The sequence below is a fragment of the Nyctibius grandis genome, chromosome Z (genome assembly GCF_013368605.1).
Source record: "Nyctibius grandis isolate bNycGra1 chromosome Z, bNycGra1.pri, whole genome shotgun sequence".
Lineage (NCBI taxonomy): Eukaryota > Metazoa > Chordata > Aves > Nyctibiiformes > Nyctibiidae > Nyctibius > Nyctibius grandis.
Genome location: NC_090695.1, coordinates 40,598,346 through 40,624,335, shown reverse-complemented (window position 1 = coordinate 40,624,335; position 25,990 = coordinate 40,598,346). Strand labels below are relative to the sequence as shown.

General features: G+C 38.6%; 1 protein-coding gene across 2 annotated transcripts in view; it reads left to right on the top strand.

Moving 5' to 3' along the window:
* The window catches only part of PCSK5 (proprotein convertase subtilisin/kexin type 5), a 259,149-nt gene that overhangs the window by 51,390 nt on the left and 181,769 nt on the right, over positions 1–25,990 (top strand). For both annotated transcript variants that reach the window (XM_068422259.1, XM_068422260.1), the window contains exon 4: positions 24,370–24,513. In XM_068422259.1, coding sequence (XP_068278360.1) covers positions 24,370–24,513 — 144 coding nt within the window. The remainder of the gene's footprint in view (positions 1–24,369; positions 24,514–25,990) is intronic.

Below are 25,990 nucleotides of genomic sequence, written 5' to 3'. Positions count from 1 at the left end.
AACTGTTCCATATTACTCTTTCTGAGCTATTAGAGATCTATGTCTTTCAGGCAGTAACGCTCATCATACAGTAGAACTATTTCGTTTCTGGTTTATTGCAGTACTGGGCTGATGTGGCTAAGGGTTTTTTTAGCAGTTCATTGTCCACTTTGAACCAAAATGTAGTTCTTTTCAGTTGTTTGTGAAAGCTATATTATTTTGGCTCATGGGATGATGACAGGTCTTTTTCCCAGTTTATTGAATTGTGTGTACTTGTCTGTTTCCTCTGATATGTATGTTTGTTCAGTCTGCCTATCCTATAAATATGTGCGTAAGGTGACAGACAAATTCCAATAAATGACACTAGATCATGATATTGTGTCCTGTCAGTTCTCATTTTTAAAAAATTTTATTTCAGCATTTTTAATTGAAACTAGAAAATAACAGTGATTTACCCTTCGGTAGTGTGCTGTTATTGCTACAGACTTTCAGCTGTGTGTTAGACTAAAAAGAGGGAGGCCAAATTTTGAGAGAATAGTGGTAGTCAAGCAAAAGGCCACTATATATCATTTAGGGTAGCTTATGTAATTTTTCCTTTGTACTCCTAGATTTGTATACAAGGTTTTTAGTGCCACCATAGCTTTTTGGTGGAACTAGATTAGTGGGGTGTTTTTTAACTGATAATAGATGCTTATAGCAGTTGCCTCTAGTTTTGTTCAGGGAGGCAGCAGTCTCCTATTTATAAATCAGTTGTGTTGCCTAGCCACACCGCTTCACAGCTGCCCCACAATTGCCAGTCTAATACAGAAAGCACTTTAGGGCAGTAAACGGACTTTACTGTTTGTTCTGTACAACCCTCAGAATATTGTAATTTCTATACCTGTGGAAGAAAGTCCTCACTTGCAGACCCTCTGGGAAGGGGCTGTTCCTGACTGACTGCATTTACCTCTATTTGCAGTATCTTTAGTGGTAGTGGTTTGATGACACTTTGTTGAGAGAGATCAGCAAAGTATTAGTGAGTACTCTATTTCAGCAGAGAGAATAGCTAAACTATGTGGATGGGTTGACTTCAGGACTGACTTGGGTCATTACCAGGTATCCTCATATGACTGTATTTGTGATTGTAACCATAGCTACTTTTGTTAATCATATTTACCTTTATAAGTTGAAGGGAAAAAAAAGGAATTAGAGGTTAGTTAATTGTTTCAGTCACTGCTATGTCAGAAAGAGGTTTTTAGGTTGCTGGCTGCAGACGTGTAATTGAGAAGGAAATAAAGTATTATCATGTACAGGTTTGCGTTTGGTTTAATAAGTAACTTCGTTGTGGGTTAGGATTGATACCTTTGGCCGTTGAACTGGCATAATCTCTAACAGGGCTGTAAATGTAGTTCAGATTTGTTGACACAAGTGCTTTTTTTCAAAGACTTTGTCAAGCAATATCTGATTGATGTTTTTCCTCCCCCAGCTTTTTCTTCACGAGTACGACCCCTTGTAATTTTAATTATCTGGGCTAGAAATAATACATTTTTGTTTGTGTGATATCCATGGCAAGAGGTTACAAGTGGGATTCAGGCCTTCTTTCTGTTTTGGGCCATCACAAAGTTTTAAAGTCTCTCTCAAGAACTATTCTGTGAACAAATTAAAAGGTCTTCTTTTAGTCACTCTATTTTTCTCCATTTACTCTAAACACATTCCTAGAAAAAGCAGAGAATTAGGAATATAGTTATTTAGTACCTTATGCTTCTCTGGAAGCCAAAGCAGGAAGAGTTTCCAGAGCCACTCATCACCTGAACAGGTATACTTGTACTTTTCATTGCCAGGGGTTTCTCTATTGAGAAATTACAGCTTCTCATGCTTTCTACTAACAAGGGAAAAGCAATTTTCTTCTGACTTCCCTCCCTCAAAACAAGGAAAGTGAGAAAAAAAACAACTGCTTTATCATGACCTCTGAATCCTGAGGCATCTGTGCTTAAGAGTAAAATAGAATATTTTGGTAGATTAAGTAACACATGAAACTTGACCTGTTCAACTATTAGTCGAAACTGACCTACAGAATTGGATCCAGCTTGCTCAGAATGAACTGATATCAAAGAAATAAAATCAATGGGAAAGAAAGTCCCTAGTTAACATCCCTTTCCAGATTTTGAATCAGGAGAGAGCTAAGTCCCACGTGCCATCCCCGGAGCTCAGCTATCTTTGTATCATTGTGTTGTATCTAATATATTTCCTCTCTTTCATTGATGTTGTCGAAATAACCTGTTTGTCAATAACTGGATGAACTATATACAATCAGTTTGCATAACTGAAAGAGGTCAAAGTCAACCCTGAAGCCCTACTGCTATCTGAAACTGTTTCACTTGTAATAACAACAAACAGTGTCTTTGGAATGACTAAGGGGACTTTGTGCCTAACAAATTTCACTATACGTGCCAGTTGGTTTAATGAGTTTCCTCTTCTTGCCTGCATGGAAAAATGGTCATAAAAAATAGAGGAGGTAAATATTAAAAAATTAAAAATAGATGCAAAGATGTGGTTCATATAACTAACTTTGTCTTTAATGGACTTCAGTCACAAGACTCTCCTTGCTGACCATTTGTTTTTGCTCTCCACTTCAGAAGAGCTTCATAGTGGTCAGCTGAAACTGGCATCACATGGGCACACAAGCACAGCTTTCTGCAGCTGTAATCTAGCTCTGCTGTGATGCTGGACTCCATTGCATAGTTTTTTAAAATAGAGTCTAACTGCAAGAAATTAATTTAGTCTTGTTTATTTTTTAACAAACCATTGTTAGACTACAAAGACACTGACTATGTCTTTGCAGTCAGTTCACGCAGGCACAAGTCTTTTTCAACACTGATCAAGGATCATCCTCTCCAGTACTGTTGTCATCCCTTCTGTTGTTAATAATAATTGCTAGTGCTGACAGGTTTCTCTAATTTGGAGAAGTTTCTGCTTCTTGCCAGGTTCTTCCCACTCTGCATGGCCTAGTTACTGCTAGGCAGGAATTGAACATATTTCTGTGGGACTGAGAATTTACTGGAGGAGGAGTATGATGTTTTGAGATGTGAGGCTAGAGGGGGAGACACTGTTCTGTCAGAGCACCTAAAAATAAATGTAATAATTAAAAGTGTGTAAGCCAAGTATTTCCTTATCACTGGATGCCACTTCATCAGAGAAAGAGGAAATGTGTATCCAGAGGTTACTCCTTATAGCTGAATAAGGTATAACACTGTCAGAGAGAAGCAGGGGAAAGATGGAACTTCTGTTGCAGTAAATCACTGAGGCAAGATGGTGTTCCTCTGAGAAACTACAGCATAAAATAATTGAGCTACCCACAAAAATAAATAATATAACTTAAAAAATGGTGTTATACTCAGAGAAGAAGCGAGCCAGGGTGTCTAAAATGCCTATTTGGGTGTCATCCTGAAAATTTTTGTAGCAGTGAAACTTACCTAGGAACATAGTGAAATAGCTGACAGTATCGCTAAAGTTGTAAACCTCAGCAAAAAGTAGAACATGGGTACTTGCCTGTCAGCTTCTCGGGGAGAAAGTGAGCAAGTTAGACACATTCATAAGCTGTTTGGAATGGAGAAGAAGGACATTGCCTATTACATATCTAAACCAAAGAAAAAGCTGTCTTTTAATTGTCATTGCTCAACACATCCCACACCAACATAAAGTATAATTCAAAGCCTCATTGAAGTAAAACTTTCATTTTGTTTTACATGTGTTTTCGGTCCACAGTGATGTCGGCTCACATTCTGTCTTAAGTCATTTTAAGGTCTGTTTTTGCTGTTGATCTTTACAAATGAACTACTTCCTCTTTTGAAAATTATTTTCCTTTTTTGGAATCTCTTTCCTTTTCTCAACCTTTGTTATTTTCTCTTCACATTTATTCTTCATTATTCCTTCTTTCTAGACATAAACCATGCTTTGGAAGAGTAGGTAGAAGACAAAATGCATTTGAAGGAGTGCTAAAAGCAGATGACTTCATAGTCTTCTGTTTGGAACCTGAAAGAAGGGCTTTTGTAAAGCTGCATTGTACCTCTCCATAGTCTGCTAGTTTTCCCTGAGAGGTAACAATATAGTAGAAAAGGACTATAATACACTATAATTTATGTAGTCTTTTTAAAAATAAGAAAAACATATTAGGTTGTCATGGTTTAAAGCTGGGCCAACTATTAAACTGGTGGCAGACGCTCCCTTTTAACCCTCCCGCTCCCCCCCCGCCCCCCACCAAAGGGAAAGGGAAAGGGGAGAGAAACTTACAGGTTGGAAAGTTAAAACAGTTTTAATGAACTATAATAATGAAAAAAAGTATAATAATAATAATGGAAATAATCAAATATATACAAAACCAAGATCGAGCTCCCCCGATGTCAGTCACGTCACCACTGGCACTGCAGGGCAGGCTCCATGAAGGCCCATGCTGGGCCCAGCGACGGTCAAGAGCTGGATTCAGGGATGCACGGATCGGGATCGGGGTCAGCAGGAAAATGGACAGAGTCCTCTTTGGACACCGGACATAGCAGAAAGGGGCAAGAAGGGAGAAGAAGCTGCAAGACCCTTGTGATCCCCCCACTTTATACTGAGAATGACGTGTATGGGATGGAATACCTTCGTTGGTCAATTTTGGGTCACCTGCCCTGTCCGCTCCTCCCTGCAGGTGTGACCCCCCTTCGGCTCTTCACTCATAATTAGTGAGGAATTTAGCAGTGACCTTGGTTTCTCTAAGAATAAGTACAGCAAGAGCCTTTCTGCATAACATCCCTACCGGTGCCTCGGTGATAACTATAAACTTCGAGTGTTATCAGTCCTAGAAGCAGACGCTGTCTGCAAAACATGCAGTTAGTTTCAGAATGTGCAGTTACTTAGAAGAAACTTAGCTGAAAGTAAAAATCACTGAAAGGAAAATTGGTCTGGTTTAGGCCAAACCAGGACATAGGTAAATATAACACGCTTCAGTTGCTGAAAAAGTCAAGTTTTCTTACAAAACTTCTGAAAAGATACATTTATAGAAATCTGTAAACCTAAGAAAAGATGCAATACCTGGCTGTGCTGTTTCTCCAGCTGCTTATGTTATGACTTAGTTCCGGGGACTTTTGGAAGAGCATTCTGGATTTCCAAAACTGGACTGAAAGGACAAGCAGATGTGTAAATGCAAAGTGTTTTAAGGGATTCAAGGTGGAAGAGGATTATAGCAGTGACAGCAAGGCACAATAAAACTAGGTGACTGAGCCACAGTGGAGTCTAATGATTACAAATTACTGGGTGAATAATACTTGGTGAATTATTTGGATGAGACAGCTATGTAATGTTGTTGCACAATTATAGATGTAGTGTGATGTTACTGAGATTTTTATAAAGCTGTTGAAGATAAAAGACTTGCTGAGAAGCTTAACTCATCAGCCAATATTTATCAGTCATCCTTTTGTATTTGCATTGTAAGATTTCTGGTATAGACAGGTAAAATATAATTTGTACTGCACGTGAGAGCAGTCCATGCAGACTGATGAGATCTGAATTAGTTGCATCTAGGGCTGGCTGCCTTGAGCTTTGATGCTGAAACCAAAACCCAGGAAAAACCGCTTACTTTTCACTTTCAATAAGGACTGTGAAGTCAGCATTGCTTTGAGCTTCAGTGAAGGATCTGGTCAACCAAGCTTTGTTTCTTCAGAAAACTCCTCCAGTACACTACATAGTGCTCTCCAGTTATATTTGTGAGCTCCCAGGTGAGTTATACTAGCATTCACAGGGATGGACAGACACTCCTGCTCTGACACAGTGTAGTTGACTCTGGATGGCAGCCAGAATGGGGCTAATAAGCCTCTACCAGCATTTAGTAATGTGAGTCTCCTAAGGTCCTGTAGCCATGAAATAAGGTGGAGGTGAAGAGTCAGATAGGCCATTTGCCTCCCTTATGCTGCTGATGAGATCTGTGGGGAGTACTCTTATCTTGTGCCTCTTTTCCAACTCCCAAGTGTGAGCCGCAGAGCAGAGGAAAGGATTTTACATCCCTGGCCTGGCCCATAATGAAGTCAGCTAAGGCAAGTAGGTCTGTGGAAGGAAACAGTGGGAACAAAGGAAGGAGGGACAGGCACCTGATGGGATGGGCTGGGGAGAGGTGGAGGGAGGAGAAGAGGTCACACTGGGTCCCAGTGAAAGCCCAGGTACAGGGGAGACAGAGTTCAGGACAGAATTTCACCTGCCACATGCTAACACCACAGCAAATGAATATGTGTCACCCTCTCTTACAACCTTCTAAAAATTTATTTCCAACACACCTATGCCAGGCATTGGCATCTAAGGAAAAACCTCACTCTCTTTTTATTGCCCTCCCAAGAATTGTTCTCTCTCTTTCTGTCTGTGCAGTGGAAGCCAAATCATTGTTCTTTCTGAGGTGTCATGGCATGATTGTAAGTGTTCTGCATATTTTGTAACTTGGTTTGGTTGTTGCATGCACTTGTTGTATTTGTTTTCTTTTTATTGCATGAGAAGATCGAGCTTTTGGTGTTTTAGAAAGTTAAGACAATCTGTGACTTAACTTCAGGGGAAGTGCTGCTAGAAAGAATCAAACCGCCTGTCAAAACGCTACCTTACAAATTTGTATGTGTAAACACACCTCTTGTTCTCTGTGGACAAGGTAGAACTAGTAACATAAGGTCAGGTAATAGACAATTTGACCTAAATTCATTTCCTGTTGGAAGATGACAGCATACTTTAAGTAATGAAAAACCTGTAGAAGTGGATTTATCCACAATAAGAGATTATTAGTGCAACTAGTTTAGCAAGATTAGCAAATCGTTTAGAGATGGAATGACCAGATAGGCTACTTGATCTGTTCCTCTGGGGCATTCAGTTCTGACTTCCAGATAGGCAGCCCTGGAAGTGCCCAGGAAACACAAAATGGAAGCCAGCACTGTTCAGGGGTTGTGCCAGCATTTTCACTGAACCAAGAAGCAGCAATACTGAAATCATTTCCATACGTGCTTTGGGAGAGATTTTCCTGACTGTCAAATATTTGGTAATAAATCATACAGCAATAGCAGACATTCCTCTGCCTATTTACTACAGTGATTTTATCTTCAGAGGGACAGTATCCACTTTTATTGTATCTTTCAAGAATTTATTTTAAATGGAATGTTTTTTCTGGGCAACAACTGAGTAGCATTAAGAAACTGTAGGTACTTTTCTGTATAATGTTGCTTGTGAAGTATCATTTGTGTATAATACTGTGTTTTTCAGAAGTGCCTTTTTCTGGCTAGTTTCTGCAATCAGTAAGGAAATGATAGTGCAATGAAATCTTTGCTGAATTTCTAATGAGTTATGATAAATATCTGCCTTTAGCTTTAGTTCAAAATAAACAGCTAGCAATAAATTATATGGACTATAAATGGATATAAAATTGCTAACATTAACAACTGTAAAGTGTGTTATACTGGGGCACAGTTTGGTGTATTTTAGTTTTTATCTCTCATAGCACTTCAGCAGGAAAAACATTCATGTACATACAGAGGTACTTACTTATCTGGAAGTACACTTTTTCTCTTTTCGAAGGAGAAGGAATTTGCCCATCATTACTTTCTAAGAGCAGTTTTCCAAGAGCAACTGCTTAGCTAGCTAAGCTTTTCAGATTCTTTTGAATCAAAATCAAGTAATATCAAATAGCAAAACAATTTCTTTTGTTGTGCCATACTGAATGCTCTATTAAAGTTACTGAAAAAAAGGAAGAGGTAATTTAATTAATTGTCAAAAATACTGCTGTGTTTCAAACACTTTATGTATTTTTTTTGCTGTTGTTCGCATACTAAAATTGCAGATACTTGAGGAAGGGGATTGCTAAATATTGTATCTACTTAACTTATATTTTATAGGTTTTTTTGCATAAAGAACACCATACAAACATCAGGAACCCCAAAATGTCCAGAAGTGCACAGCCACAGTACAGAAGAATAGATTCTGAAGCTTGCCTGTCTTGTGGTCTGATTGCTAAAGAATGAATGGGTGTGACATATTCAGTTTGCCCTCATCAGAAGCAAACTCATAACCTATGAGACTTGTACAAATTTTTGATACAAACAGTACCTGTATTACTTCCCAGTCAGGGAACAAAAATTAGTGTTGTGCTTCCATAAGGCAATTTCCTAACCGTTCTGTACAGAGGAGAGCTTAATCTGTGTAGTGTCCTTTGCAAAGGAGAAATTGGAGAACCACTATTTAGCTCTAGGATGTTAGGTCTTGTACTAGTCTTTAAATATCATTATACCCCTCTTTACTGAAGACAGGTGCCATATGACATGGCATGCCATGAGAATGGGGGCATCAAAACTACAGCTTTCCTAATTCTTCTGCATCTGTACTCTAACATGTCTATCACACGAGCAAACTTTGTGACTAAAATTACAAGTATGCAGAGGACCTTAGTTCTTGCTGACCCTTTTTTGAACATAATTTGTGCTCCTTTCTCAACCATGTTTAAAAAAAAAAAAACAAAAAAAACCCCAAGAAAACAAAACAAAACAGAAAAAAAACAGAAGCAAACACAGTGAGGACGGAGACTTCAATAAAGTGGGTTCTGCAGCACTTCATTAGATACAGGTCATCCTGGGCATTGCTTGTAGCTACTACTAATGTCATGAGATCTCTGCTGTGAGTTACATCTGCTGCTTAAGCCGTGTGGAGAGGATTTTCTTCTAGCCAAACAAGAAACAGAGCAAAGGAGACTGTAAGTGTAGCAAACTCTATTGGTGCCATTTTGGAGAGAAGTCCAGCAAGTGTTTGCAAATCTGCATGATTTTTAAATACAGTTTCAATGAAAATTAACCTAAATAAATTAAGTTATCATTTTTAACTCAACTCAGTCATTGAATACAGGAGATCCTGTCAGGACAAGACCCCAAGTCTCCTCAAAGACAGGCAGTAGGGCTTTTTGGAAAATATGCCAATTCTAAGGTGTGGAGCAATTCAGGCAACATCTGTGGTTGCTCTGTTGCTGTGGAGGTTATAAATTCTGCAAAAACTTAAATACTGTCTGTTTCGAAAGAAACTCATTTCTGGCAAGCAGCAGAAATGCATGGTGGTCAAAGGGAGGATGTGTGCGGGAAGAAAGAGCCTCAGGCAGCCCCAAGAGGTGCAAGTGTGAATCTTTTACAGTACTGATACCACTTTTGTCTTACTCTTTCTATTGCATTAGAGTCCATTAATCCGTGAGTAGCACACCATTTAAGCATGTAATTGCCCTGTCTTTATTTTTATGTGAATTCCAAATAGAACAAAGCAAGTTATCTTCAGTTTCGAAAACAATTCAAGACTATATTAAACCCAAGTAGTATAGGCACAGAAGCCTAAGGAGAGGCAGATATAAATCTACATGAGAGACTAAACATTAAGTATATAGGAGGGTTTTCCTCTTCTGTGTCTTTCGGATGAGACAGTTTATTAATAAACAGTGAACTACTACTTGGGAGATAGTGTTTTGGTTTTTCTGAATATCAGCCCTTGGTTACAAGATTACATTTGGGAGCCAGAAATCCCATTTAGAAAAAAATAAAGACAAGTTAAACAAAGAAAAAATGTTTCTGAAGTTAGAAAGAGGCTGAATAACTTCTCCTTTGTTTAACTTCCATGTACTCTTCCACATCCAGGTTTAATGTTGAATCAAAAGGAGACTTTTTTTCCTTACAAGTCTCCTAGCCTGGCTGCAAGTAGGCAGTTGAGGAAAGTTTTTTAAGTGCAAGCTTTCAGATGCAGAGTTTGAAGGGGCTTATATGATCCCAACTGCTGAAACAATGAAATCCATGTATCCTTGATTAACTAAGTCCCCATGGACATGAATTGAAACATGGATAGAGGAATTAATACAGCCTACTTAGAAAGTGTTACAGCCCTTACATCTTGGTAAGGAGTTGGTCTGCTTACAGAAAACATGATTCCGGAAAAAATCCCTGAATTCTGTAGCCCACTGACTTTGTGTCTCAGACTTCGTTAGAGCTCTCATCTGGTGATGGAGTTTCTCAAGACACCAAAGACAAGCTTGAGGCTCTCTGTGTCACATCCTACAACCTACAGTATCTGCTTCCAGCTTCTAAATCCTGTCCCCATCGCTTGCATCATCTCTTATGACTACCTGAACAGCAGAGACAAAAGAAAAAAAAAAAAACAAAGGAAGAGGGAGCAGGATTAACTTTTCTGACAACACTGAGAAGTTAGATTGGTTCAGCTTTCTAGAGGATCTTGACCCTCAGTTTAGGGTGTCTACTCTCATAGTTTTGATTTCATTATTACCCTCATATTGTTTTCCTTTTTAAAACATTGTCTCCTGCAGTTTCCATCTGCTCCCACTACAGACTGGTGATGAACTACTACATAAGAGGATAAAAGTATTGTGAAAGTGAAAGCATTCTTCTATTTTATGTCTGTCCTTTGAAAATGTTTGCCCAAACACGCCATAACATTGACCCATTTTTTGCTTAACAGGGAAGCTGCATGATACTGACCAGTGAGAGAGAACAAAAATCTGAAAGATTCCTGTCTTTTAAGCCCACTCACATTGGGCAAGCAGTCTGCTTTCACTATGCCTGGATGCTGCTTCTTCTCCAATATTAAAAAGTTTCAAGTATTGACCACACTGTGCGAAGGAACTTTGAACTTGTTTGGGACTCCAAAAATGCTGAGAGCCTGAGACCATGTTATACATTGTGTAAACTATTACCATGAAAAACATTCTGAGGACTAATTCAGTAGACAGATATTCTCCATGAATGAATCTACAGGGGTGGCCAAAACCACTTTGTAAGCTTGGTTTGTTACTTTGCCAAGCCCTAGAGAAAGTCTTAGATTGTCTCAACATTTGAAAGACTCACACACAAGATTTATCCCACAGTCTAATAGGAAAAATAAACTTAAGGCTAAGCCATGCATCTCTTTTTGCCACTTAACAGGTAGAAGTTGTACATATGTGTGACTGTGAATGAAACAGAAGTTACGACCCATGTTGCCTCCAAGCAGGCACTAAGCTGCAGAGATCTCCTGATGCAGTTATGTTGTATGAGGAAGGACAGGAACAATTTACATGTTTGTATATGTGTTTAGATAAAAAAAAAAATCTGTCATTGCCATTTTTCTTCTAGGCAGTTGTGAATAGAGCTGCTACTAGGAAATTGATTCAAATAGGAAAGTTCAAATTAAAAGTAAAGCCTGCAATGGCAGCATTGAGCAGGTTTCCCTCATTTCTCCTCTCTGTAGCAGCCTTGTGATTATAGTCACGCTACATCAAATTGTTCATTTGATTCATGTGTTGGTTTTGGGGGAGATGCAAGGAGAAAAATATAGAGCAATCAAATAAAATATTTATTGTGAATTGAAAAGTTCTCACCTAGATTCTTGTTTTGACGTTTGTATCCATGTTAAATCCTAGCATCCATAAATCAAAGGGTGATAGGTGAACTGAGAGAAAGTGGCTGAACAGGGGGGAAAAGAAAAAGCTGTTTTGGCTGTTCTTCAGAAAAAAAGAGAAACCTTTGATAATAAAGTGGCTACTTGCAACTGTGCTGTTAATGAGATGCTGTGCAACAAAGTACACAGGCACGTGATCAGGTCTCATGTACCTCAATGGAATTAGGCATCCATCTGCATGCTTTGCAGATCAAGGATAGATTTAAGCATATTCCTAAATTTAAGCGTGTACTTAAAAGTTTTATTGTTTTTTTCAGTGTCCTCTAAACCAACATTAATTGCCTGCTAACTGGCCCAAACTTTGTGTTTAAATAAGCCTGTTATTACATTGTGATTACATTTTTGTTGGTGGTGTGGTTTGTTTTATGTCAAGCCCTAGATCTATGCAGGAATTGACCAGGGTGTCTGTAACAAGGCTCTGAAATGGATCTTTAGTTCAATCAATACAAATCCTTATTTATTTTATACAGCACCAAGGTTATAAAAACAAAACGAACTTTCTTCTTGCTTTTCTTAGAAATCTTTTTTTCCTTGAAAGATCTTTATCTTTCATACAAATAGCAGAGCAACCACATGAGCTTGTATTTTTCTGTTTTAAAACAATCCATACCTATGCAAAGAGATATTCATCAATTAAAATTTATAGATTTTGCTCCAGAAGTAATAAAAAATTATTTTTTAAAAAAATTTTGTCATCTACTCCAAAATGTAAAGGTCAAAGGGGAAAAAGACTCAAAACCACCTCATTTGAATGTTTCATGTCAATTCCCTTTTGACATTATTGCTTTGCATATTTAATTGAGTTTTATTCATAGTAATTAATGTTTCTGTGTGTATTTAGAGTGGAGTTATTCAGGATACGCTTATATTTAAAGCAGCACCTAGCAGACACCAAAACTCCCTCTTGAAGTATTTGAAGGCAGTTAAATGGCACAAAAAAGTTTATTTCTACCAGATCGTACTTTATACTGAGGCTTCTGTGGGGTTCCTGACACAGAGTTGATTTAGTCTCACAGAAGCCAGCATCAAGATCTGAAGTTCTTTGGCTGATTCATTTCGCAGATATGGCAGAGGATTGTATGATCGTTTTGTTTGACCGACAATCAGTACATCTGATAATCTGCAATCCCAAGCCCAGAATGTCTAATTAAGCTGCAGTAGTTTTTCAGTAACACATACATATATTAGATAAAAGATCAAATTTCACAGAATCACAGAATGTTAGGGATTGGAAGGGACCTCGAAAGATCATCTAGTCCAATCCCCCTGCCGGAGCAGGATTGCCTAGATCATATCACACAGGAACGCGTCCAGGCGGGTTTTGAATGTCTCCAGAGAAGGAGACTCCACAACCTCTCTGGGCAGCCTGTTCCAGTGTTCGGTCACCCTCACCGTAAAGAAGTTTTTCCTCATATTTATGTGGAACGTCCTGTGTTCCAGCTCGCACCCATTGCCCCTTGTCCTGTCAAGGGATGTCACGGAGAAGAGCCTGGCTCTATCCTCATGACACTTGCCCTTTACATATTTATAAACATTAATGAGGTCACCCCTTAGTCTCCTCTTCTCCAAGCTAAAGAGACCCAGCTCCCTCAGCCTCTCCTCATAAGGGAGATGTTCCACTCCCTTAGTCATCTTCGTGGCTCTGCGCTGGACTCTCTCTAGCAGTTCCCTGTCCTTCTTGAACTGAGGGGCCCAGAACTGGACACAATATTCCAGATGTGGCCTCACCAGGGCAGAGTAGAGGGGGAGGAGAACCTCTCTTGACCTGCTAACCACATCCCTTCTAATACACCCCAGGATGCCATTGGCCGCCTTGGCCACAAGGGCACACTGCTGGCTCATGGTCATCCTGCTGTCCCTAATTTGTAAAAGAGTCATGTCTGGAAGAGCATTGTCTTAATGATTTACCATTAAAAATCTTACACCTTGTAGCTGCGTGTTTATCTTGCTCTGAACATAACTTGTTAGGCCATTGTCTACTAGATTAAAGAAATATTCCCGCTTCAAATATATCAGCTGTGTTGAGTTACTTGCGTGCTGCAATCAAGTCATGTCTTTACCCTCTCTTAGATAAAATAAATTCTTTGAGCTTGTTAAGAATCACTGTAAATTGTGTTTCCAGCACTTGGTTCAGAAAACAAGCAGCAAGGACTCTGCTCATTTTCCAAGAGCATCCTTTTTGAAACATCAATACAAGGCACGTGCACATATAATTCTAGGAATAGTATCATTGCTGCCATTAAAAAAAGTGTGTTAACCCACTTTTCTTTCTATCCCACTGCTTAACTATCAAAGAATAATACATGGCTTCATAGAGCATCTTCCTGAAGTTGTAGGTGACTGTCTACCTTACATCTTAAATCCTTTTTACCATTACTGTGTTTCTGGACACTTTCTCTCATTTTATGTCTTGCACTCTCAGTCCTACTTGCATAATTTTATGTATTATTTTGTATAAAATTATATTACAAACACACTGCTTAAATAGGTTCACCTTCATAAGTGATCCAGATCACTCTGCCATCATTACTTCCCACTCCACTAATTTCTGTGTCATCAGATTTGAGAGTGTGCTATAGGAGAATGTAATTTCAACTTTCCTGAACTATAAGGAACCATTGTAGCCTCTTAAGATTGAGACACAATAATTTCACTTGCTCAGTAGTATTTCCTTAAACAAAATGAGTATAACTATATCTGTTAAGCCATCATAATGGTTTCAAAGTACAAACTGACATGTGAAATCCTCTGTTAGCTTCCTTATGAGTGGCTATGTTATTAAGTGATTACAGATTCTTACTATGTTTCTAATGGATCCAAAGATCTCATTACAGTTTTTAAGTAAATAAAAACGTTTTTGTAACTGCCTCATGCATTTCCATGGTAAATCATTACAGTCAAAAAAACCAATTAGTTTACTGGAGGTACCTTATATTTCCCTGATAATTCCCCCTTTTACTTGGAAGACCCTTTTTAGCTTTGCAGTGTGTTTTTGGCACACGTTTATGTTAAAACAGTATTTTCAGTTAAACACAAGAGCCAGAGGAGAAACAAAACAAACAGGTACAAGAAGATCCATTTATAGCTGAGATTTGAAAATGGAGAAAGCTGAGAGTCAGGACACCAACTGACAGGAATCACAGGAGAAATGGGTAGAGACGGTAGGAATGAAAAGGAAGAATGCAGACTGCAGAGAAGAAGAGCCACAAAGAGTATTTTGTAGCTGTAGGACCAGGGAAAGCAGTGGACGCAGAGGAATTGTCAATAATCATAAAATTAGTTTGCCCTTCTGAAAATGCTCTGATCATAGCTTTCTTTAGTACTTTCTCTGAGTGTCTCATCTGCTAATTTCCTGGGGTTTTTTAAGATAGCTGCAAATGCTAAGGCAATTATCATTAATGGGTATCATTTCAAAGCTGAGATTGCCCTACGAACAGGCTCTATGTAAGCCTGACAGTCATGAATGTGATTTTCCTCCTAGTCCCAGTTAGACAAATTACATTTTCGAGTCTTTGATGTGCATAAAAGGTGCTTCTACGGAGGCTGTATATTCTGTCTCTCTGCAGGAATACATTCCTTTAGTATCAGTTCAAAATTATGTTCTCAGATCAGTTCCACATATTCAATTACTTTATTTGCAACTGGGGGAAGTTCCTTCATAGTACTGCTGCAGTCAACCCAATCTAAGTGTCTTTAGTGATAAAGTCAGGGTTTAATTCGGCAGCAGCTCCCCAAGTCCCTTACAGTCATGTTACTAGAAAGCTCCATAGACGTTGGTCTGTGTCCAGTTCTCCATAAAAACAGTGTTTGCAAATATATTGGACTTCTCCAGAACCTTTCTGGAATATCTGTATTTTCTGAGATAGCTTGAATCCTGACACTTTGCTGAGATTTCCTTTAAGACCCTTTGCATTTTCACAACATTTTTACATTTTATTTTGCAGAGTCTTTCATGCGCAACTGTGTCATGTGTCTCTGGACTAACCTTCTTCAGCATTGCAGAAGGACTTTAACATTTAATCAGCTGAGTCAAATTTCCTGAGACAGTAACAAGAGTAACTGTGTAGTACTTTTTTGCCTTACTTTTGTTTTGTTTTGTTCTTGAATAGCCTTTCCTTTTACTTCCTAGGCCTCCTTAGATTTCTCTGGGCTACTTCTCTCATTTCTGCCGGATGATCTCATCTGCAAAATATAACTAGCCACTCCCTCTAGTGGTTTGGCCTTATCTTCCCAGGTTTCTCTTATAATACACAGTGGGCCTTGCATTCATCAACGATAGCACGTTCAAATGGTGAAAAGCCTATTGGTGCCTAGGGCACTTACTTCCCTATAGGCAAACTAAAATAGCAGCCATTCGTCTTAGTCTGATCCTGTACTGTTAATGAATTTTCACAGCATGCATTTCAGTGTTAGATTAAACATTTCTGTAAGGCTGTCTAAGGAGGGTATGGAGTGATTTTTATGCTTCTGTCTCAAGAGAATAGTTTCATGAGCTTAAAGTTTGTGCTCTGGCAAGTTATAATCTCCTCTGACATACCAACCAAGCAAATAATGGGACCAAGGGTACAATAACCTGATGGGGTTTTATGGTTCTTAGGAAAAAGGCTTCTAGGTGTCAAGTAGCATAGATGTTTATTGCTTAGGTAAAGGCACTGTGAAACAGTTCCAGCCTCAGGAACTCCACATGCCTACAACAAAACAGGAAAGTATTCCATAACTAATAATGGAATATGGGGCTGTCATCATATTCTGACCTACATGTGCCCTGCTTTTGTTACCCACTTCTGTCCCTTGAGGAAGAGTAGGGACATGTATCTTCCCTTCAGCCTCCTGAACAAGTCCTGTTGTCTCACATCCCTTCCTCTCATTGTACCTCTCTCCCTCCTTCTCCCCTCAGGACATCCCACCATTAACACCAGATGTCACCAGGCTATTCCCTCATGGATCAGAGGGACAAGACCACAACATAAAATAGAGAAAGAAGGACTGCAGTAGTGCAACAGTCCTTAAAATTTGGGTATGAGCATTCAGAGCCAACATCTTTTCATCTGTTTCCTTACAAGTCTTCTCATTCCTACAAGTTCATAACATTCTTAGAAAAATAAGTTTCCTGGTCCATCCTAAATCAGCTCCCACCCCCAGCATTCCCATAAGAGCATATCTTTCTTAAACATCACTTTTCTGTTTTCCCTGTAAAATGGAAAGAAAGGGGAAGTGGAGGGAAGTGGGTTTGTATGAGGTCTGGGCTCCTCCCACTGTCATCAGTCTCTGTGAAGGTTAATGATTAATTGAAGCCATCTGCTCAGGGCCTTCTGTCCATGTGGTTTGTTCAACTCTGTCACATATGTTCACACAAAGTCTAAATAAAACCACCTTCCTCTCCCATGCTTCTTAACAACTTGAGATAGAAGTAGTGGTCTTTGACTTGAAAACAGCTTAAGTGAGTTGTGAAGAGCCTCTCTTTAGTAGTGTAGAAAGTATCCTTAGAAACTTATGAAAACTATTTTAAAGCAAGACTTACCATCTCTCTGTTTAATTGCTATCTTAGAAATAATGAAAACATCAAGTCTAGCTTGAGAGAGAGAGGGAGGAACTTGATCTTACTAAATAACTGTGACTCCATGAACTGATGCATTAAAAAGAACCATCGTGGGACTTTCTGTAAAACTGCCCTATTTTTCTCTTTTTCAGGACTTAGAGGAGGTCAAACAAAAATATGAGGCAAAGACCACAAAAAATAGTAGAATGGAAAGAATTGTCTCTCTGAGGAATTATTCATCCTTCGTGAATACTGGATCCGCAGGGTTGATGGTGCACAGCTGAGGCCAGGGAGCAGCTGTTCTTTTCACATATTCTCTCTAATCATATAAAAGAATTGTCATGCTTTTTTTTTTTTTCTAGACAAGACTTCGGGCTGGTAAAAACGCATTAACTTTTGATCTACTTGCTGGCCTTTTCTTGCTAAGTAGGCTATTTATATTGTAGTGGTAGTATCAGTAGTAGCAGCAGCAGCAGTATTTAACAGCCATCATACAGGCATCTTGGGAGAATACAGCCACTAGAGATATATTTCCATGCATGCTTCTTTCCTTCCTGCATTTCTTAGCAGTTGCCACAGGCTATGGAAATTACTTCTTTTCTCCCCTCTCTGTCCTTTACTGCCTCCACAAGATGTCCTGCATCAGGTTCTTATATTTTTCCTAACACTTCCCAGGGAGAAATCTGTCCATACATTGACACATACCTCTCAACATGTGACAACTGATTCAAGGATATGCAAGATGCACCAGGTCTGCAATATGCCATTCATACGGATGATTTTTGCATCCAGGGTAAAACGGACACATTCTAGCTACCTTTATTCACAATTTCTTCATCTTCTTCTTTCATTTCTTTCTGTACATATACATATTTTTGCTCTTTGGGATGATGTGGTGGATGTTTTGCAGTTTTTGTGAATGCTGCTTTTCATGTTTGCCTCTTAGTGGAGGTGGCAGAACATGCACGACCATAAGGCATTTTTAGCTACATTTCTCTCTTTGCCTTGAAGGAGTCTCTCGTGTTGCTGCCACATGGGAAAGGAACAGGACTAGAAGCAGAGATCCTAACAGAGCCACAGGTCATGCCCCATGTAGAAAGAAGAGGTGATATTAGAGGCAGATTATTTCTGTGCCTCTGCAGGTTCCAGAACTTGCAGCTGGAAGAGAAGCTTTGCTGTCTGCAGACCTAGAAGGGAGGGAGTTTCCTACTCCTAAAAAGGCTGCGCTGTCATCAACCTGTGGGCTTCCCTGAATTAACTCATGTTTAAGCCAGCACATAGGTTACAGAAAAACAACCAGTGTTGACTTTAAAAAAGTGTCAATGATGGACAAGTGATAGAATTGTCTTGAATACAAATTTAACACGTTATGAATTATTCTATTTATGGAAAGAATAGCAATGTAATCACAGCCAAAGAATAAGATTTACGAGCTTCTTATTTTTCACTGCAAAACCCCATATATATATATAGTCTTGCAAATTATTCTTGTCTCAGTATAGCCATCATATACTTCTGTGAATGCAAGAACCCTTTTATATTGATTTTCTGTTCTCCTCAATTGCTTAAACAGACATAAAATAATGTATGTCTGTGATTGTTCTCACTGGCATCTAAGTGTATTTTTGTTTGTTTACTTAAAGAATCAATAAAGCTTAAGAATAAAATTCATCTTTGAAGTAAATTAACTAAAACCTCTGAAGTTGCACAAGCAATAAATTGGTGTTAAATATTTAATATAGTACACTCTTGGAACAGGCATAGATACAGGCATAGATAAAAAAAAGTAGCAATTCAGTAAAGCATTACTCCAAAAGTTGGATAGTATTTAATGCAAAAAAATCTTGTATTTGAGGTGAATCAGATTTCATATTATCTGCCTGCTCCTGCTAGAGCTTAAAAATATTGTGTGCAGCAATAATCAGAAATTATTTAAAGATGAAACTCAGAAGAAAATAATTTCCTGTGCAGTTAGCAATTGCTGTGTATCTTGCACTAAATATCAAGTTATGTCTGAGGAAAAAAACAATCTGCATGTATACCTTCTCCTCTAAAAATCCTTCTTTCTGTTTATTGTGATGAAAGCATTAAAAAATGTGATAAATACTTTTTAAAAGAAACATTATTTTAATAGTCTTATTAGAAAATGTAGCTTTCAAGTGCTTAGTCTAGAGGAGCCAAAAAATAATTTCAGCAGATCACATTATCTTTACAGGTTATGATGCTCTTCAAAGCCTGTTGTCATGATTTCTATTACATTACACAAGCCATTTCAATAAGAAGCCTACCTTCCCAACTCTCCCGATTACCTCCCTGCTTACTTCTTTCATTGCGCTTTAAAATTGGATCACATCAAGAGCATAAAGAAAAGAGATTATTTCTCTTTTTTGCAGGAAAAGAGAGAATAATTGGCAAGTTTTAACTTAGAACACTGCACGAAACTGTACCTCAGAAATCTGAATGTAGCATCAGGATATCTCCTCTACTAAAGTTAAAAGCTGATAAACTTTTTTGCCTGTGCATTTGCCTGGACCAGCTAAGACTGCCAAATGCCCCACATTACATTCCCTTCACAGAACAGGTAGATGGTCTCTTTTTTCTCATAGCACCACAAAATGCCAGGATCTATTCCTTGGCCCTGGCTCCACCCCTTCTCCTTGCTTGTGTTGATCAATGTCAATGCATAGGCCCTTGACTGTCCTTCTTCCTCTGCGTGATCTCGTGCAGCTTCTCCTGTCCTCTCCATGCTTGCAGTTTACTAGCTGACAAAACCCCCTGATGTAGAGAACAGGACTGTAGCTGTTTCTGTCTGTGCCAAAGACCATTTAATTATTACTATAATGAAACAAAAAAGACTTCCTCCTTCTCCTTCTCTTCCTCCTCCTCCATCTTCTCCTCCTCCTCCTCCTCCTCCTCTTCTTCTTCTTCTTCTTCTTCTTCTTCTTCTTCTTCTTCTTCTTCTTTTCTTCATCTTCTTCGTCTTCTTCATCTTCTTCTTCTTCGTCATCTTATTACTCTTCTTTTCTTCTTCATATTCTTCTTCTTCTCAATACTAAGAGAGTTTATTTTTTCTAATCTGTGGCTGGGAACTAGTATTTCAGAGCTTTGCAGGGGTCAGAAGCATATGTAATGTTTCACTAAATGAGATCCAAGACCTGCCAGCTCACAACTGGTCTCTAAAATTGTGTCATTCTGGTTATCATGTTGGGTTTCTCTATATCCCCTTAGATACTGACAAGATCTTGTCAAAGAACTTGTAACTCAAAAACTACAGGAAACCAATGCAAGGTACCTCATGAAGGGCACAGTATGCAATTTCTGAGAGGCTCGATGTCACAGGATTAGAAAGTTCTGTTTCTACTCTGTTTTTATAGACTAACAGGCATTGCAAAAGACAGAACAGAATTTTATAGTCATTGTTCTTTTAATTTGATTTTAATTTCTGGAATTCCAAAATATTTTGACCATTGATATGATTCTTGATTTCTCAGTTTAACTGTTCAATTTTATTATTGATCCCTAACTGGATACACCAGGCCTCCGATCACAAAAAATTAGTGCAGCAGACAAGAAAAATTAAGATAATGATAATGATCTTAAGCTAGTTTTTAGAGAGAATTTCACAAAATAGCTAAGAGTATCCAAGCCCATGTCTGATACTGAAAGCATCATGCATCATGCAAACATCAAACCAGCAAACCTTTCTAATGTTATGTCTGCTTGTTAATTGTGCAAAGGCAGGATTCCAAATTGTCTGTCCAAAGATGTCTAAATGATTCTTTTGTCTTTTTATGCCATAAACACTGAATTTCAAGTATGAGAAAAGTTCAATATCTGAAATTTTTCTTACTATAACCCTCTTCTTTCCTACGTGTACTTCAGGAGTCTCTCAACCTCGCAAATGGTTTCTATTAAATACTAATGGTGGCATCATTAACATTTTCCAATTAAACAGTACGAAGAAAAACATAATCTCTTGAATGCCTTTTAAAAATCTCAATAAAATTACTGTATATAACTGGGCGAGAGGTTGTTTATTCTTTTTGATGGTATCCTCCAGGTAGATGAAAACAATATATGTTGAAATAGTGCTGGCTTACTGCAGTTGTCTGGTCATGATACCAATGCAGAAAATTTCTGAATTACTTTATCTTCTTGGAGAGGGGGGAAATTCTGTAGACTAACCTATTTTATACTATTCCCTTTAAAATTCAAAAAACAACAGTTCAAAGATTAACAGGTCTAATAAAAACTTGCAAGCACACAGTTTTTATATGTTATCCAGATAAATTTTCTTTTTATTCTAAAAAGAGAGAACAGGAAAAATAGATTGAAAATGAGCTATAAAATTCAGTACTTGCCCATTGATATATAGGTGGTAAAGAAGCAGCACATGGTTAAAGAAAAATTATAGAATGGACCCTGTAAGTGGAAAATTCCTTACAATAGATGTTTTTGAAGGAAAGAGGAATTTAAAGGGACAGGAAAGAGTGCAAGTGAAACCAAGTAATGTGTGTCATCTTACATGCTGTTCAATGTGAAACATAGGTATACCATATTACATAGTATTTGAAGAGTAATTGCACTCTAAGATTTAAAGTGTTCCTGATTGATAAAGCCAAATCTGACTGCTTTGAGAGAAAAGTGCACAATGGGATTAATCTGGAGAAAATCAGACACTAATCTGGGGAAAGGTATAGTTTGTGGTTAAAATATGGGAATCTGGCATCATATGTTGAACCAAACAAAACTGGAATTTGAGTGGTAAAAGACAGTACTGGAAGAGAAGAACAAGGCTAGGAGTGGGGAGAGAAAACATAGATAAAGAATTGAGAGGAGGAAGAAGAGTAAGGAATAGAGGTGAAAAGAAAGCAAAGATGCTATTTTTAATAGGACTTCAGAATAAATTGTATATTGTAACCATAAGAACTGAACCCTGCGTCTGCCATTGAACTACTCCCATTTGGATGCTTCTATGCTGCCTTTACATTTTGTACCTATATGTTACATATGCTGTGATCCAAAGTTATAAGTGGGCACACAGTTATGCTTTCTTTACCCTTGGAATTTCTTTTACGCAGAAAGATTTTGTTTATACTAGTTTTCTGCCCAGTCTTGGAGCAGAGCAAGATAATTTGAGTATCAATTTGACCTGGCACGTCTCTTGAGAGAATCATCAGAGCATGAGGTAAAGTAAGAGATGTCTCTTGTCTTGTGTTTGTCTACATGCATGTAGCAAAGCTGCTGCTGAATTAGCCCTCTTCAGCCACCACCACAAAAGGAGAAGTTCAGTTAAGTTACGTGAGGACAACTGACTGTGCCAACATCATTAAAGGAAAAAGCAGTGATCTTCTGGCAGAGAGCCAAAGAGGTTGCAAGGGAATGGGGATTAAAAACCCATGTGCTTGCTCCGCCTGAGTGGTTTGGCTGGCATGGAAGCAAAACAACGAGCTCGTCCCCTAGGAAGACAGGACAAGACTGTCATCAAAGCAGCCAAAGGGTTATTTGGCATTTCAGAGAAGGGGATAAAGGGGCAGTGTAATGGCCCAGTAAATTTGACTAGGTGTCAGAACCAGAAATCCTGATTGCCAGTTGCAGTTCTCTCTTGGGTTTACTCTGCGGCTGGAGGCTGGTGATTTGACGTTTTTGTCTGCTTGTCTTCACATCAGCAAATGTGAATGATGATATTAATAGTTTTTGCAGGTATTTTCTGATGCTTAATTCAGTAACACTTTCAAAAAATGTAAAGGCACCTGGAAACATTACACACTTTTAACCCCCTTGTTTGTACATGTGTAGGAAGCCTCATGTGTACACCATTACATTCAGTGCACAGATGGCAAGTTTAGACTGTAATTAATTTTGTAATGCCAGCAGCATGAGCATTTCTAAGCAATACACAGAACAAAAGCATTAAGCCTGCCCTATACATTCCTTGGAACTGGTCCCTGAAGTCCTTCAAGCTCCTTTGTGTGTGGATGGGTAGACAGAGAGACAAATATTTGCATGCACAAGGGAAAGACCATGAGAGACTTTATACTGTGTACATGTATGTAGTGCCTAATAAAATAATTTTGCTTTGATAACAGCAAATGACCGCTCTTAAATCCTCTGATTTGTGTATGACAGTACAGGGCCGTAAACTGGAGAAAAAGTAGGCGGAAAATTACAATTTAATAGTAATCTGATGTCAGTTTCCACCCAGTATGGCTAACAGTTCAGAAGGAGAGGGATGGCCTAAGTCAAGGCGAAGTGAATCAGTCTGAATGTATTTATACTCCTTACAAATTGTAGAGTGCCAAAACATGAGGCTGAAGTGAGGATACAAGGCAGTGGGGCAGGGAGTGAGGTGGAGCGTGCTCATGTGGCCACTGTTGCTATGATATAAGTTTCTTTTTTAATTTCTTTTTCTTTCCTCCCACCTTTTGCTTTTTCTCTTCCCTGCACCCCATCCTTTTTTTATTTTTTTTCCTGTTGCTCTGTCTGAGCCTGGAGGAGATGGAGGAAAGCGGTGCTGATGAGAGGCTCATTGAACTCACTTCACAGGGGAGGGCTCTGCGCGTGGGTTAGAGAGTCACTAATAGAACATGCGAATACCCGAGGGTCATGTCTCATTGCCATACCAAGCCAGATTTCTCACATGAGCTGGGTGCATTCATGTCAAGGAAGAGGCTTTCAGTTTTAATGTACCCTAAACTTTCTTTCTCTACCACACTGGACTTGGTTGCTCTGAAAGCTGTACCCCAGGCTGCCCTCAGTCTAACTATCTACAATTCATTAGACACTCTAAGCTGCGAGTTTTTCATGGTGTTGTTTTGGTTACAGGTTCTTAACTGCTGCTCATCTCCTGCTGATATTGCACAAAACCTGCTAAAAGCCTTCATTTGTAGATAGAAATGAATCTGGATTGGTTTCCAGACATTCTGTCAAGAAATTGTACAGCACATAAGCTCCAAAAAGCAAGGTTTTTTTCCATGACCATTTCTGTACAGGCATTTGTCTACTTTCATGCGCATATGGTTTGTTTTTCTGAAAAAATTCAAATAATTCAAATGTACATTTCAAATGAGCATGCTTAACAGCCAGGAATAGTTGCTTTGTTTTACACATGGCTTCTAGTGGTTCAGTATGGCTGGATACTTCGCTTTTCTATTACTTAGCATGAAGAGTAATCAGAAAGAGAAATAAGCAAGACTAGCAATTTTCATTTAATTTGGCATTTCTTTTTAAATTAGTTTCTGTCTAAATGAAGATGTTGATCTTGTATAGTTGCTATTCAAATCAATGTGTTCATGTGCTGATTTAAATTGTAATATTAATGTAAGTGGGATCATATCTCAACCCCACACTGCTCACTAATCTGCAGCATCCAACATCTTTATCTCTTCTCTCCCCAGCACTGCAGTGATAACACCCACCATTGCCAATCAGATATGAATATAGTAGGTGCTTGGAAGAGAGGTTACACTGGAAAAAACGTTGTGGTAACCATCCTGGATGATGGCATCGAAAGAAACCATCCAGACTTGATGCAGAATTATGTGAGTATCCACAGGAATCCAGATTTGCTGCTTTATTATTACCCCGAATAAATTTGCTGCTCCTGGAAAGATGGAGGAAGGGAGGGAGGTGGGAAGGAGGAACAATCATATGAGGATTGCCTCAAATGTTGACACTAATGGGAGGAAGGAAGACAGCTTTTGGTAATCTGTATTGTTTTAGTTAAGACTATGTTCTGTCTGAACATGTTTAAAATCTGGACGCCTCTTGTAGCTGAGTCCTGAATTTCTGAAGGACTGGAACCAATCATCGAATGCTTTTTCTCTTTTATTATTAATTAAGTAATTATTTTAATTAATATACTCACACTCTCAGAACTTAGAAATATAATACACTGCTTTTCAGTTAATGTGTGCAGTTGAAGTCCATTTTTGGCCAATACATTTAACTAGCAAGACATTAGCTTTTCTCAAAGACTGTAATTTTAGGCATGTCCTTCCATGTATTTATTTTTAAAAACAGGTGTAGAATATTTTGGGGTCTTTCTAGTAAATCTCTCTTAACTCCAGTGAGTCGCCTCAAAATTTGTAATACAGTTGTGTCCTGTTTACTGTGTCCTATGTCTCATGTTGCCTCAGAAGGTTTCTATTTGCTTGTGGTTCATCACATTTAAATGATTGGTTTAATATACCTTGAAGGCTTGTATAACATGAGGAGAAGCTCCTACTCTAGTGGGTGACTTCTTGTGTTAGAGTTTCAAGCTGTTGAGAGCATCAGGGCCATGCTTTTCTGGAGTGATCAGTCCTGTGCTTTGGGAGTAGACATTACCTGAAAGCACATGACCTTGAGGACCTTATCATTTCTCTGAAATAAAGTGTGCAAGGTGTACATTCACGCGAGATAAGAAAGCAAACAAATATATTTGGATTGGACCAGACTGGTAAAGATGACCAGCGCAAGGCATGCATATACCTTCAGTCCCATTACAGACGGAGATCTTGTAAAAAAGCCCTGAACACAGGCTTTTTGCCAGGGAGCATAGAATCTTGACAGAGCATTGAAGAGACAAAGGTGACAAAAACATCTTTAACAACCCATCAAAAGCTACAATCATGTACACAGTCTAAAGCTGTTTATTTTAAATTAGCCATACTTACATCTGTATCCTTCCCCATGCTGCATGTAGAACTCAGCTTTGACGTACATGAGGAGGACTGCACAAACACAAGTGACAGGCAATTGCCCTATTTGTCAATGTATGCTTGATCCTAATGCATGCCACATCTTTCATTTTAATCTCTTAAGTTATTTAAAGAAACCAAATATAATTTTACCTCCTCAATGAATGACACAGATTGTATCATATGTCACCTCATCCCTGTACTGTCCTTCCACTGAATTGAAAGCAGCTATTTATTCCCTTACCAACTCCTCTCTCCCTTTCCTCACATCAACAAGGAATTCCCCCAAAGCAGTACACATTGGTTGTTTGATGACAAATGCTTTCTATATGTCAGA